The 15,573-nt window shown below is 45.0% G+C and overlaps 1 protein-coding gene across 3 annotated transcripts in view; it reads right to left on the bottom strand.

Annotated features, from left to right (window-relative positions):
- The window catches only part of MED14 (mediator complex subunit 14), a 76,530-nt gene that overhangs the window by 23,039 nt on the left and 37,918 nt on the right, over positions 1-15,573 (bottom strand). For 2 of the 3 annotated variants that reach the window (XM_053309882.1, XM_053309884.1), the window contains exons 16-22: positions 15,084-15,160; positions 8,768-8,928; positions 8,532-8,678; positions 8,325-8,416; positions 6,980-7,132; positions 1,469-1,738; positions 285-419 (exon numbers count right to left, since the gene is read on the bottom strand). In XM_053309882.1, the coding sequence (XP_053165857.1) occupies positions 285-419; positions 1,469-1,738; positions 6,980-7,132; positions 8,325-8,416; positions 8,532-8,678; positions 8,768-8,928; positions 15,084-15,160 (1,035 nt within the window). The remainder of the gene's footprint in view (positions 1-284; positions 420-1,468; positions 1,739-6,979; positions 7,133-8,324; positions 8,417-8,531; positions 8,679-8,767; positions 8,929-15,083; positions 15,161-15,573) is intronic. The other variant, XM_053309885.1, reaches the window with a different exon arrangement.

Raw genomic sequence — 15,573 nt, 5'->3', positions numbered from 1 at the left:
TTTCTATTTGTAGAGAGTGTAGTATTTTCCTTCATACCATCAATCATGGATTTATCCATCACAAACTTCCTTACTTTCCAAAGTCATTTTTAAACCCCCACCATAGGCCTTGCTTTCAAGAGCAACCATATTCTCCCCTTTTAATTATATCCCTTATCTCTACCCTCATAACAATTCCCCCCCCCCCCAAAAAGAGACTGTTATAAGGGCTTCGCATATATTTGTGGTGCAGAATTTTATACTTTCTCACACACACACACACACACACACACACACACACACACCTGCTGCTGAGGATGAAGTTGTGATATCAATGAATCCATCATGTCTCCTCCAATAGGAGATGGTGGATTATCATCTTCATTGACAGATCGTCTTCGTGCATCCTGATTGCTGTCAACGAACATGTTCAGAAATGTCTGTGGATATAGTATTCAGATTTATTAGCCAACATTGTCCTATTAAATCTGTCAGAAATACAAACTAATCTTAGTAGTAATATTCAGTTATCCCAAAACATATTAACATAACAACTGCTTCTATAGGAGCATCTCAAATTTCTCAGAATTAAAATATAAAGCAGCAGAATTCTTTTTCACCACAAATAGTTATAAATCAGTCTCACAGTTGCTCTTTCCACTGGCAAATGTAGCCCTTTTAAGTCAAAGATTTATCAGAATAAGCCACTCTACCATTAAAAAACACAATCTAGTTCAGAAGCAAACCAATTATTTCAATAAAATCAATTGCAACAACCAAAACTAATGCTTGCAAAGCCAAGCAGCTTCTAGAAGAAACAAGTCTTTAAAATCATGACTGCCAATACATTCTAGTCATAGAATAGAATTATTTAAGTATACTCAACCATAGTACTGTACAGACCTAATTCTGACAAACTAACAATACAGCTTAACATGCTCTTTTGGGGGAGGAGGGAGTCTAAACAAGCTCTAAATGTGCACATTTGTGTTGACAGAACCATTAATTGCTTAGTTGTCTTGATTTCATATGAATATATGAAGCTGCCTTATGAGCCATACTATTAATCCATCAAGTCCAGTACTATCTACAATGACTTTCACTAGTTCTCCAAGATTTCAGGCAAGAACTAAGTATGTGCATTGTTACTGACTTAAGGTCCATTTTTGTATAGGCTTTGAGTAGCCACATACTCTAGTGTAGTGTTCCAAAATATGCCTTCACAAGAAGCAAGTGACCTGAAGGATGCTACTGTCTAATACCGTCATTGGATACTGTCATTAGTATGGCAGATCATTACTGAGACAACTTAGCATTAAATTAAATTACTTTGCTTACCATTAAATTTATCTGGAGAGACTACAATAAACTTATCCCTTTTCATAGGGGTTTTCCTCTTCAGTAAAACTTTCTGCAAAGTCCATAAGAGCCCACCTACAACCCTCTCTAATTATCCTGCATGTAGAATACAAATGCAAATAATAGTCACCTTTAATCCTGGTGCAGGATAAAAACCTTCAACAATTTTACTATTGTCAAAGAGACTATAAGCTCCATCACGAATTGCCACAACCCCGCGGCTCTGGCAGTAAATATCAATGCAATACATATTCCTAAAGGCCAATCTGATGTGTGTGGGTGACTGCGGCAGAATTGAGAAACACTGGTAGGCAGTGTTGGTGCGTTGTGTCAGTCCCAGCATTGGCACAGTTGGAAGCTTATTGATAGCGTTTAATGGAGCCTGAGTATCATACAACACCTGCAAGCAAAAAACAGAAGTTGTTTGGTTTTAAAAGGGCTAATCACAATACCTAGCCTTCAGACACAGTCAACGTAAATACTGCTTTAAAGCTGTTTTTACCTCTGATAAGATCCCACTAGTTTATTTACTATGTAATAAATATTTATGTAACAATTTCCCCCTTGTTCAAGAGCCATTTATTAACAGCAGACTAAATATGCAATAAAGTTGAGAGGATTTATCCTCCTGCAGTCTTACAAGTTTTTGTGGCCTCTTACGCAAAAATATAAGATACTCATGTTGAACTGTAAAAGAAAGGAGCATTGGTTACTCACTGTGAAGGCTCCTTCTTCCTGTTGGATTTGAGGACATCTCACATGGGCTATCCTTCCCATGTGCTCCAGTAGGCAGGACTATGTAAATTAGGTAAAGCTTTAATAGCCTGGGAAGGAGAACCCCACCCAGTTTGTCATAGCCAAGTCCAAGATGCAGAGAAAAAAAACTAGCGAGAAGAGAGGAGAAAAAAGAACACATCAGTAGACACGGATGCCCAGATGTGTGGGCCAAGATGTCCTCAGATCTAGCAGCAAGAAGCAGCCTTCATGGTGAGTAAGCAATGCTCCTTTCTCTGCTGCTGGATGAGGATATCTCATGTGGGACTTGCCTAGGAGGGAGCGTCAGCATCTACTGAGGTGGAAGAACTTGTTGAAGAACCCATCTGCCCAAGGCTGCTTGTGAAGAGCAATGGAAGTTGAGTTTGTACTGTCGTATGAATGTGGAGGAAGATGTTCAAGTGGCTGCTTTGCAGATTTCTGAAAATGGAGCATTAGTAAAGAAGGCAGTCAACATTGCCACTGATCTCGTAGAGTTCTCTGTGATGTTAAGAGCAAGACATAGCTTCTGTACTTCATAGGCCAGTACAATACATGCCTTGATCCATCTGGTGATGGTACTGGAGGAAGTTTTCTGGCCCATAGATGAAGGGAAAAATGAAACAAATAAGGCATCCATGGACTGGAAGGAAGCCATGGATGACAGGTACACCTTCAGATAGCAGCAATAGTCAAGTTTATGCCAGGTGTTTTCCAATGCATGAACTGGCTTAAGAAAGAATGAAGGGAGGACTATGTTCTGAGAACAGTGAAAGATGGAAGCCACTTTAGGCAAAAAGGAAAGGTCCAATATCAGACGAACTGAGTCACACGAAAAAATGCAGAAATCAGGACTGATGGATGCTTGCATTTCTGAAACATGCCTGGCCAATGTAATGGCTACTAGAAATGCTAGTTTTAAAGAGTGCAGATGGAATGGTATAGATCTGTGGGGTTCAAATGGTGGCTTATGCAACACACATAGAACTTTAGTGATGGGCTGTTAGGGAGGCTAGGTGAGACTCACCCTGTGGAGTAAGAGCAAAGCTTCTTGATGTAGGGATCTGGACCTGGCGTCCCCGTCAATTCACATGAGCTTTCGCTGTGACATTGACTGTTCGGACCAATACATGTTGATTCTATAGTAGATGTTGGATTGATTGTAGAATGAAGCAAATGGCTTTGAGCGCCAGCCAGTTGATATTGTGGGAATGCTCCTACAGAGTCCATTTCCCCTGAGCTGAATGTTGTAGGCAGTATGCCCCGCAACTAGAGAGACTGGCATTCATAGTCAGTGTAATGCTGGAGTGGTCCAAAAATGTCTTTCCGTGGGAGAGACAAGATGGTTGGATCCACCAGTGAAAGGAGTGAACAACCTGTACTGGAAGCTTGACTCTGGTGGGTTGCCAACATGCTATATCATTCTGATATGGGAAGAGAAAGCACTGGAGTGTGCCTAGGTGGGGAGCAGGCCCAAGGCACTGCTTCCGGAAACACCACCATGAGACCCAGAAGTCTGGCCATTGTGAGGACTGGTACTGTGGGTGCTGTGGCTACCTGGTGGAGTAAGTAGATTGTACTTGGATGCGATCTGGAGATAGAATGAGGAGCTCTCGAGAAGTGTTTATTATCACTCTCAAGTGGTGACTGATTGGAGGGAAGGTGACTCTTGGCCTAGTTGACCAGGAATCCATGTTCTGAGAGCATCTGAAGGGTGTTGTTCACATCTGAACGTGCAGTTGTGATGGAGGGAGAATGGAACAGGAGATCATATAAAGAGGCAAAGACCTGAATTCCCTTTAGCTGAAGGTGGGCCACCGGGGGGGGGGCAGAATCTTTGTGAAGATCCTCAGTGCTGAGGAGAGTCTGAAGTGCTTTGTACTGGTAATGAAGATCCACGTATTTGAGGCAGAGTGCAGAGGAGGGAGCGGCTCACCGGACGAAGGGCGGTATAGAAATCAATCAATCAATCAATCAAATAAATAAATAGTGTGAGTATACCTCCGTCAGGTCGATGGAGGCCATGAAGTTGGAGTGGTGTAGGGATCCCGCGATGGATCTTAGGGTCTCCATTTGGAACTTTCTGTATTTTACAAATTTGTTTAAAATTTGTTTAAAAGTCCAGTATAGCCCTGAGAGAGCTGTCCTTTTTGGGCACAGAGAACAAAATAGAGTAAATTCCTCTGCCTCTTTGATAAAGTGGTATATGTTCCACTGTGTTGATGGATACTAGATGTTGAATTGCTCACGATATACTGGCATATATGGTAGGAGAGTGTGACCATGGTGTTGGAAGAAGTGGTTGGGATGGGGGAGAGAAGTTAGCTCTATTTTGTATCCGTGCAAGATGGAGTTGAGGACCTATTGGTCTGATATGCTGGTTTGTCATGTGTGGAAGAAGTCCAAGAGGTGGCCTCCTACGCAATGGGGCAGTGAGTCAGGATAGCTGTCGAGGCTTGGACTGGGTCACGAAGGCTTGTCACAATTGGTTATGTGGTCTGTTGGTATTGATGTGTTCTGGACACGAAGTGGGATTCTAGAATCCCTATTCCGAGGTCTGAAAGTGGAACAAAAGGAACAAAAAGGCTGGAAAGGCCTTCATGGCTGTGAGGAACTGAAGGGAGTGTCTTCCTCTTATCTTTAGTTTCTACCAGAATTTCTTAAAGGGTATCATCACCAAAAGGCTTTGTTGTAGTATAAGGAACCACAGCTAGTCTTGTGTGTGAGGTGGAATCCACCTGCCAGTGCTTGAGCGATAGGGTTCTCCTTGCCACTACCATAGAGGCAGTGGAGTGTGAGGCGAACAGATGGAGTCCAAGTTAGCATCTGCTATGAAGACTTGTGCTTTTTGTGTCTTGAGAAGTGTTTGTTTTTGGTGATTAAGCTGTGGGAGGAGTCTGGAGCTCAACCACTCAGAGAAGAGATGACCATGTTACGACGGAAGGAAAAGTAGAAGCATGCACAGATAGGGAGGCTGCCTCACGTCCTTCCTTTAGGGCTGACTCAATCTGTTTTTGGTATCTGGAGGGAGGTGTCCCAATTCCAAGGGAGAATAGCACCTGACAACAGGGCTGACACGGGGGCATCCGGTGGGGGAACCCGAAACATTCCTGTCGCTTCTTGGGTAATGCTATAAAACCTACTAATAGCTTTCTATTCACAACTGGTGCCTTCCATTCCTGTTTAACTGTGTCTAAGAAAAACTGGGAAAGGAGAAGAGGAGATCATGCTGCTTGGGTATTGGGAACACCAGGGTTTCTCTGGATGGGGGGGGTGCTCCTGTGGGTTTTCTTGTTGAAGGCCAAGTGTATTGATGGCCTTATGGAGTGTATAGTTATCTGGTTGGAAAAGGCAGAAAGATCTGGATTGGAGTTCAGAAGCTTGATCAACCGACCATTCTCCCTTTTCCCTAGAGTCTACATCCACATCTGGGTCCTCTGTCCCTGGAATGGGAGTATTTGGGTCATCTGGGACACAATCTGGACTATCTTCATCAAGGATGGGCCCCAGGTTTGGCTAGTTCAGATCAGGCCCCCTGGGATGGAGATCCAGGGACTTATATCCTGAAATTTCAGAGGAGTGTGATGGGAAGCCTTGGTCTCCCCCACCCTTCAGATGCCTTTTAGACTTTGTCTTAAAAAAAAAAAAAAATTAAGGGGTTTCCTCTGCTTAGGTTTTTTTTATTTTTAGGAGGGCTGGAGGAGGAAGAGGATGAGGAGGAGGAGGAATCCATGTTCCTATCCTGCATTTTGCCTGATTTAGCCTTTTTGCACTATGAAAGTGACATTAGTATGCACTGGAAGCAGGCTTGCCATGCTGTTGGCACTTCAATTGGAAGAGAAGATAAAGAGGCAATTGGTGGGGCAGGCTGGTTAGGGAGGGCTGGAGGGAGTGGGGGAAAAGGCCCAGGTCTCACTGGTTCTGTCAGTGTGTCAGTGTCAGAGTCTCTCCTTGGGAAAGCTGGTGGAGCTAGTGGGCTGGGCTCCCGTTCAAACCATCATCTGGCTGTCCCAGGTATTTTCCGAGGCATATTTGCTGGACGGCGGTGGCAACAGCCGAATGCACTCATAGGAGGACCTCTCCTGCCTGTCTGGTCTGGGGTTGGAGCCCTTGAGCAGTTGGCCTGTGAGTGGCAGAGTCAGCAGTGTTGGCACAGCAGGAGGTGGCAAATTCTCTCAGCACAGCTGCTTGGAAGGCTGCATGGTGGGTAGGGCAAGACCCTGTGCTCCCACCAAAGCATTTGGGGGCACAGTGGAGGTGAGAAGAGGCTCGAAGACGTTCTAGTGTCTGTGGGGGCTGGCAGAGGTAGCTATTTGTGCCTGGGCCCCTTCCGGTGTCCGGAAAGACCTCAACATCCTACCATCGGATCCACACCACTCCTTCCTTCTGAGAACACCAGCGAGGACCTAGTAGTTGTCAGCATGCCAGATATTGTAGAGTGGGTCAAGACTGCTTGCTGTGAGGGTCTCTGTGGAGGGGGAAAGGAGGAGATCTTCTTTCCCTTGGGGAGTAGAATGTGCCTAACTCTGCCTCTGGTCCATGAAGGGACAAGACAGAGAAGAAGAAAAGGATAGGAAGGGGTTTTTGTTGCTATTTTGTTTTGCTTTTGTAGGAGAAATACGTAAAAAATAGAAGTAAGGAAAAATGGCAAAGAGCAGGTTGGAAATCAGAAAAGAGAAGGCTGGCTTTGGAGCAGGGCTAGAACTGGGTGGGGTTCTTTTTCCCAGGCTATTAAAGCTTTTCCTAATTCCTGTTTACTGGAGCACATGGGAAGGCTAGCCTACATGAGATGACCTCATCCAGCAACAGAGAAGTCCAGTGATTTTGCCTTTCAAATGAATTGCTCATTTATGAGTTTACTTTCTTTCCCCAAACGAGAATTGATTACCTGTAATAGCTGGACCACATTTGGTGATTTATTGAACATCTCCTGGAGTTGATGTAGGATAGTGTTATGACAGTTACTGCAACCTGAGTTTGGTCCAACTGTTCCTAGTGATATGTGGAATTTCTGGTGGGCAGAATTCCATTGAATGCTGATCTATAAGTATAAAGAAAAGGTTTAGAAAACAATGTAAGCCACAAAAAAAGGAATAGTTTCACAATTTGTAAGGTCATTCACATGATCACCGGGCAGGGAGGAAGGCAGGAGCTTACTTGCTTTTCTCCACATGATCAAAACTGAAACAGCAATTCCTGCTGCTGGGCCACTACTTCCCCCTGGTTCTATGGAAAAGATGGCTTGCAAGAGCAAGTCATAGGGCCTGTTCAAATGACTGCCATTAGGGTAGGAGCACCTGGCCAGGGAAGGAGGGCCATGCATACTCTTGATTGGCGGTCGTGTGCACCCAAACATCAAGGTAGGAGGTGTGGAATGTGGTCACATGTGAGGTGGGAGCCAGGTAGAAACGTCCTGCCCATATTATCTCTCAAGCATTTGAGCAGGGGTGATAAAAAGCCATCCGACAAGGGTAGGCTCTCCTACCTTAGCCGGGCACTCCTCCTATATTAATTGTGACCATGTGAATGAGTCTATAGTTTACCAGTTCATATGTAAAGGCACAAACCAGGAAACATACAGGTGCCTCTCGTTACCCAGAGTTCCAGCAACTGAGGTTCCCCATATCCAGGGATGGGTCTGAAAGACCCAGTTTCTTTATCCACAGTGCAAAAATAGGCTAAACCTATTCACAGTTGTGGAGTGGCCAGCAATGACTTCCAGATGCCATTTTGAGGCTCTTCCCCACCCCAAATTTGGCTGCTTTGGGGGTTTGGGGGGATAGTTCTGGAGTCCTGCAGTCCTGGAGAGCAAGGTACTGTATATTCCCACTCATTCTCCCCCCTTTCCACTTTTTAGGCTTCTTCTCTGTTTGGAACCAACCCCACCCCCCCATAAATTTAAGGTTCTGTTATTCGCTGTTTCATTATCTGCGAAAATGGAACCTCCACGAACAACAAAGGCCACCTGTATAAGCAGACTGTGCAAAGAGGGGAGGGAGACAGAGTGGGAGCACACAAGTCCGAACTGATTATTTATAATTTCCAATATTTAATACCAGATCATGGAAACAATTTCAATAAGGAATTGGGGCATTCAAGCAGCACAGAACTGGTGCATAAGACAAAATAAGAATTGTTTTATAACTAGTTAGGCTTGCATTTAAAAAAGACATGAGAATATATCCTAAGTGTACTAATGTGACTTTAGAAGCATGCTAAAATAAATTACTTACAGAACTTCCCTTGGTAGTTCCATAACATAGAATTAATTTCCGATAATTGTAGATCCGGACCTCTGAGAACACATTTAGGTGACTGGGTATTTCTTCAAAAGATGAAAGTCATCGGTGGAGGCAGGGGAGAAGAGGTGAAAAAGGAGTATAAATTATTTTGGTGAAGCTTTTACATCAATACAAGAATAAAGCAGACTGTCTTTATACCTGGTAGGGTTCGGGCAAACTCCAAGACACATTCATATAATCGAGCAATACTGTTCCAGTCATTGAGGAACATCTCAACTACTTTTCGGCCACCAACTGGTTCAGACAGTTGACTTTCATACATCAAGTAAACATGCCGAGTTGGTCCTACAAAGGTTTAAAGCAAATGATCAATTATAACATGCAGAACACATACAAAAAGGATGGGAAATATGCAAGCAAACTGCAAAATTAACCTTGTTCCCTGGAAGAAGTGCTGTTAAGCGGACAATTGGCAAATACCAGTTCTGCCACCCACGTGCGGTTATTTCTACCTTGCAACCGGAAAGTGCAATCAAGAAGGGAACGGTCCAGAGCTTTCTGAGTTTCTTCACTAGTACCCTTACATGGAGGAATTCTATTCAAAAGGAACGAACAACAATGTATTTGTTTCACCACACAACTCAGTATAGCAGCAGAAAATTCAACATTGAAAAACACTGGAACTGAAATTCTGAAGATCGACTTAGAACTTCAACGACTATATCAATACAGAAACAGGGAATTCCCATATGTGTAGATTAACATTAAGTGGAATTTTGTCATTAGGTTACTATATCTGCCATGGCTACTTTTACATAAAGTAAAGCTAAGATGCCTGCTACTAGGGGATAAGAAAAATGAGGGGCAGGGGTAAAGAGAGTTTGGATTCATAAATTACAAAAAATACTGTCATCCAATTCCCTTTCGAAATTGGCTTTCATTCTAAAATACAACTAAGATTTAATTTGTACAGCATCTATGAACCTGAAACAGCATTTGGTTAAGTCCAGGCTTCATGACAGTAAAGTGTGTGTGTTGGGTGGGGGGATTGTTTGATTTGTGAGAAGGAAGAAGGTTGACATCAAATTAAAAGAACTGTATACAAGATTATATGTCTGGAATGTGAAAGATTGTACATTGGGGAGACAGGGAGACTCCTGTTAAAGTAGTATAAGAGCATTTGGCAGACATGTAATAAAAACCTTTTGAAACCTTGGGCAAAGCATATAAAAGAAAGAAAAATGAGGGAAGAATTGTACAAACAAAGATGTTTATTTTGGCTACTGAAGGGAATAAAGTAAAACTTAAAATAAAAGAGGCCATATATAGGCCATATATATTGAACAGCTGTAAACAACAATTAATGTTAGGGAAGAAAAGAAAAGCAATGACATTTATTGGTCTATAAAGGGGTTAAAATTTGTTCTATAAAAGATGGTGAAATGATAACAACTGACAGAGAAGGCAAAGCAATTATGGGTCCCACATTTTAAAAAAGACATTGATACACTGAAACTAGGGGTGTGTCTGAACTGGTCTGGAGCCCATTCTAAAGGCCTCCGAACTTCCAGACCGGTTCGGACTTGGCCGGTCCGGGTCCGGGTGGGGGGTCTTCTTTTAAGGGCGGGAGGGCTTGCTTACCCCTCCCGCCTCTTTGCCCCCTCCAGCGCCCGTATTTTACAGAGTAATTGGGGCGCTGGAAACCAGCAGCCCCAGCCGCGAGCAGATTAGGGGCAAAAAAAACCTACTGCCGCCCTCCTGCCCTCCCTCCCTCCCACCCGCCGCCCCCTCCCCGAGTGCTCACCACATCATTTGCAAAAAATAAATAGAGAGGAGCTCGCGAACAGAGCTCCTCTCTCGCCAAGGTCTCAGGCCCAACTGGGGCCTTGGGCGCGCACGCGCACGCGCGATAGGACTCCTCAGCTAATGGAACTTCGGACGGAGGCCGGGTAGACCGGAAAGGAAGAGTTCCTTTCTAGTGGGCTTACAATTTAGGTAACAACAGGTTGCTTACCTGTAACTTGGGCTCTTCTAGCAGTAAGAGCATAGATGACCAATAAAAGAACCCAAGTTACACGTAAGCAACCTGTTGTTCTTCGACATGGTCTCTGTGCTTTACACGAATGGGTGCATAGCAAGCTGCTCCCCGTGCCGTGCTCATGTGGAGGTGGGATTAGGAGAAGATAGATTGTAACACTGCCCTGCCAAATGCTGTGTCTTTTCTGGCTTGGACGTCTAGGGAGTAATGTTGAATGAATGAACGTTTTGAAGCCCACACAGCCGCTTGACAAATAACCTCCATCGAGATGGATCTGTCGAAGGTAGTGGAGGCCGCAACAGCTCTGGTTGAATGTGCCTGAATCGAGGGTGGAAGAGGCTTTTTTGCAGTTTGGTATGTGAGAGAAATGGTATGTACCACCCATCTGGAGACAGTCTGGGCTGAGGCTTGTTTGCCATTATTTGGCCCAGAATGGAGAACGAAGCGAGACTGGGATGCACAAAGTGAGGAAGTCCGATCAACACAGAATGCCAGCGCTCCGCAGGCATCGAAAGAGTGGTGGAGATGTTCAGCATCGTTGGATGGATCAGGAAAGAATGCAGGTAAGGAGATGGGTTGAGAGCAGTGAAAGGAAGTAACTATTTTAGGCAAAAAGGCAATGTCATGTCGGAGAGCGACCTTTTCCTTATGGAAGGTGAGGCAGGGTGCATCCCCCCTCAGCGCCCTGAGTCCACTGACACACCTGGCAGAGGTGATAACTGTGAGGAATGCTACCTTGCATGTCAAAAGGTCCATAGAAATTGTAGCCATAGGTTCAAAGGGAGGGTACATGAGGGAAGAAAGCACCAAGGTGAGGTCCCATGGAGGAGCCATGACTAGGGGATCTAGATAAAGGTGAGTGAGGCCTTTGAGGAAGTGTTTAACAATCTGGTTTTGGAACCAAGATGGTGTAGAGGCGGGAGAATGGGCTACTATGGCTGCCAAGTGTAACCTCAGCGAAGGCAGTTTGAGTCCCAATGGTTTGAGCTGAAGGAGATAGGCACAAATATGTTCAACAGAGAGAGAGTGTATAAGGATCGCACGGTCAGTCAGGAACCTTTGAAAGCAAGTCCATTTATGTGCATATGAACTGACAGTAGGTGGCTTTCGGGCCGCATTGAGTACCCGTTGGGGATCTACAGGAAGGGCAGAGTAAGGAGCCAGGCTGTGAGGTTCAGGCGCAGAAGATCGGGGTGTAGGAGGCGACCTTCCTGTTGGGATAGCAGGTGAGGCAGGCTTGATAGGTGATGGTAGGGGTGGTCGGAGAGGCGGGGAAACTAGGGCCTCCTGGGCCACCAAGAAGCGATCAGGTATGTGGCATCCACTATTTGGAACCAGAGGTAGCCGCGGTATTGGGTTCTTAATAGCAATATGGTAATAAGCATCACAGAGGTCGATAGAGACAAACCACCGGTTCCTGTGAAGGAGGGAGATGATGGTGGGGATGGTGACCATCCAAAATCTGCAGTAGGTGATTAAGTCTGTTCAGGTCGTGGAGATCTAATATGGGACGGAGGGAGCCATCCAGTTTTGGAACTGTGAAGTAGCAGGAGTGAAACCCAGAAGAGTGTAGGTTGCGGACCCGTTCTATGGCAGATTTTGTGAGCAAGAAGTCGATTTCCAAGAGAAAAGTTGGGGTGGCTGGAGTTGGAAGTGGGAGGTTGTATGGAGGAGTTGAGGAAAACTATAGCATACCCAACTCTGACTATAGTCAAAGCCCAAGAGTCTGTGGCGATGTCCTCTCAAGCATAGATGAAGGGGGAGAGTCTGGTGCCCCACGCGGGAGGGAGAGGCGAGTAATTGTCACTTAGTGGGGGGCTGAGACGCAATAGGGCACTGTTGCTGTCAGGTGTTGGTGAACTGACGGCGCTTTCTATATGCCTGGTATCTGGAGAAACGAAAGGACTTATCCTGTCGCTGGTAATGTTGTGGTCTTGAATATTGCTGCTGTTGCCACTTCTGTAGCCTGTAAGGGCAGGAAGAGGACTGTTGGAACCACATGGAACAAGCCATGTTTCAAAGTTTTTGAACTTTCTGGAGAGTGTCATCCGTTTTCTCACCAAATAGCGAGTCTCCATCAAATGAGAGGTCCTCTATTCTAGACCTGGCATCGAGTGCAAGGCCGGAAGAATGAAGCCAGGCGTCCCTACGTAGTGCAATGGAAGTGGCCATTACCTTAGCTGCCCCTTCTGTAGAGTGGCAAATAGCATGGAGTTCTTGTTTAGACACCTGCATAGCTTCACGGAGGAAGACCTTTGCTGGGTCTTATTCTTCCTCCAGCAGGTGTTCCAAAAAGGGAGCTATATGATTCCATAGAAAAAATTGGTAACAGGCATAATAGGCCTGATAATTTGCAATGCGAGTCAGAAGAGAAGAGATAGGGTATAAGCGCCTTCCAAAGGTGTCTAGTTTTCTTCCTTACTTGTCAGGTGGCGAGGAAGAAGTGTAACCATGAAACTTGGATAACGAGGATTCCACAACTATGGAGTTGTTAGAAGGGTGTTGCTTTAGAAAATAATCATTCTACTCTGCAGAGGTGTGTACTTTGTAGAAGGTGTCCAGTTTCTTGGACGTTTGAGAAAGGGAGGAAGGCTTGTGCCAGGAGGCTTTGGTCACTTTAAGAATAGAGGGGTTCAGTGGTAGGGATACAGATGCGCAGGCATCATCTTCTGTAAGTTGAAAAAGCGGGTCTGGGTCAGTTTTATCCCCTTGGGAAAATTGGACCCCTAGTGAAGATGCCATGTGGGAAATAAAATCTGCGTATATTTTGAAATCCTCTGAGGGCGAGTTGGGTCTGGGCTCTGTCAAGAGAGGCAGTGGGGAAAAGCCCAAGGAGATCCCATCAGAGTGGAAGGAATCCAGGCCCTCATCTTCTGAAGAGGATTCAGAGGAGCCTCTGGAAATTGGAGAGGGAGGACTCTGTAGAACAGTTCTAGTGGTAGGAGGTCTGGCATCTGGAATGATGGTTGTGGTGGTTGCTTGGATAGGGTAATTCCTTGAAGGAACCCGTGGTAGAAGTAGAGAGGTGGTCCAAGGTGGAGGCGGAGGCAGAGCGCTTGTCGATCCCGAGCGGGGGTTCGGGATCGTAGATGTTGGTATCGGTGGAAGAGGGGAACAGGATCGGTCATGCGAATGTGGTATAGGTGGCCGGACGACGAGAATGGTCACTCGATGTCCAACGATGTTGATGAGATTCGCAGTTGGGAGCGTAATAGTAGTCAGATTCCTTTTCCAACTGTCTTGCGTAGCACTCGTGAGTGGCTTCAAGTTCCCGGTTCATCCATTGCCTTGGTCGTTCGGCTGTTACGCCCTCGGGTTCAGAGTAGTGTTCTGAGTCATAGACCGGATCATGGGGACTGGAAGCATAGGCTACATCGGTTTTGAGAAGGGTCTCTGTCTCGAGGGTGAGGGAGCGATGCTCGGTAGCAGGAGGCGCTGACTTCTGTTTTTTTCTTGAGCTATTGAGCCTCCTCTCGAGGGTGACGGTCATTCTTCCTCTTTTTCTTTTTTGTAGGTTGGATCAACGGCAGTTCGATCAGCGCTGCTTTCGAAATTGACACCACCACAGAAGTCTTCGGTACCAAGGTTGAAGCCCGAGCTTCGGGATCAATCGGTAAGTTGGCCTCGGGAGCAGACACCACAATCCCGGGTGGGGATGAAACGGGCTGTCAGCCCTGAGCAGGAGTAGTACTGCTAGTCGACAGCTGCACAGCCGATTTAGATTTTGCAGAGTCCGAGGATTTTAAGGCCTGTTCTCAGAGCCAGGACCTGAGAAAAGAAGAGCGATTTTTCTTTGCTTGTTTGGTGAAGGCCACGCAATGGGTGCAGGAATCAACCTTGTGGGTTTCACCCAAGCAGAATAGGCAGTGCTTGTGGCCATCTGAAGAGGGGATTTTAGCCCTGCAGCAGACACACTGCTTAAATTTAGTTGTCTTGGCCATAGGCTGGAAAAATATTTTGAGAACACGAGATGGAGCACGCCGGGCCCAAGGGCTGCAGCGGGGGAGGTATCGAGGAGAAAGAAAAATGCTAATGGAAGGGGTATACTAAAATTAAAGTTGGGGTAAAACAGAGAGTAAGCTACTTAGCACAATCCAGCAAGTGAAGGTCTCCAACCATGTTGATCTGTCTGTGGACAAAGAAAGACTGGGGAGGGAAGCCTGCGTAGCCGCCTATATACCGTGGGGGCGGGGTTACTGCCAAAAGACTATGATCTAGCTTGGGAAGCTCTGATGAGGTCTATGCGCAGGCGCAAAGCCCATTCGTGTAAAGCACAGAGACCACATCGAAGAACCGGGCAGTCTAACACAAGAATATATTCTGGGAAACCCACTGAACTTTAGCTTCAGATAATGCTCTCCTGGACACCAAGGCATAGTAGTGGCTTTAAAATGTATCTCAGCTAAAGCTGGCCAGTATGTAAAGCAGATTTTTGGACAAAGTTGCTTTGCATAATATTACCCATGTGAAATTCTGACTCAAGCATGGTATGTCTTCAATAAATATATTTTGCAAGTGACTGACAAGGTTTTGAACATTTTTCAGTTTCTCTCATGAATACAGGCAATTCCATTATATTAAAAATGTAGTTTGAATTCTACCATGTTGAATTCATGTGGAATTCTACCACGTTGCATATTAAAAACTTGCCTCCCCTTCTATCATTTCATGAAATATTTTATGTATTAAAACGGGTAGTATAATCTCTTTACTTTAATAAACGAATTGCATGACTGAAGCCATCTCCTTCAACCTGGACTCCTTGATGTGGAATCTCCATACTGGACAACTGAAACAAAAACACAGACTTCAGTAGTTGTTTTTTTACATTTTCATAACAAGAGAAAGATCCAAGCTTATAATCCACTCTCTGGCTACAACTAGACCATGTACACATAGTTAATGTGAAACTTCCAAAATGATAGCATGTACCACAGGACTGGAAAAATCTAATTAGAGTGGAAATTCTATTCCTCCAGAAATGCAAAAATCTTCATAAATGTAATCTGTTTCTAGACAAAACTATTCCTTCACTATAGCCAGCTCAAAAATTTGGAAAGCAGACAATGGATACTTGACAATATTACTGGATTTAGAGATGGGCGTTGTGGGGAAGGGGAGGAAACGGGCTTCTCTTTATTCCCTTTACAAGTAACCTAGTTAGAACATTAAAAAGCTACCTGGTACAAATGCAGTTTTTCT

The sequence above is a fragment of the Hemicordylus capensis genome, chromosome 3 (assembly GCF_027244095.1).
Source record: "Hemicordylus capensis ecotype Gifberg chromosome 3, rHemCap1.1.pri, whole genome shotgun sequence".
Lineage (NCBI taxonomy): Eukaryota > Metazoa > Chordata > Lepidosauria > Squamata > Cordylidae > Hemicordylus > Hemicordylus capensis.
This window is presented reverse-complemented; position numbering and strand designations above follow the sequence as displayed.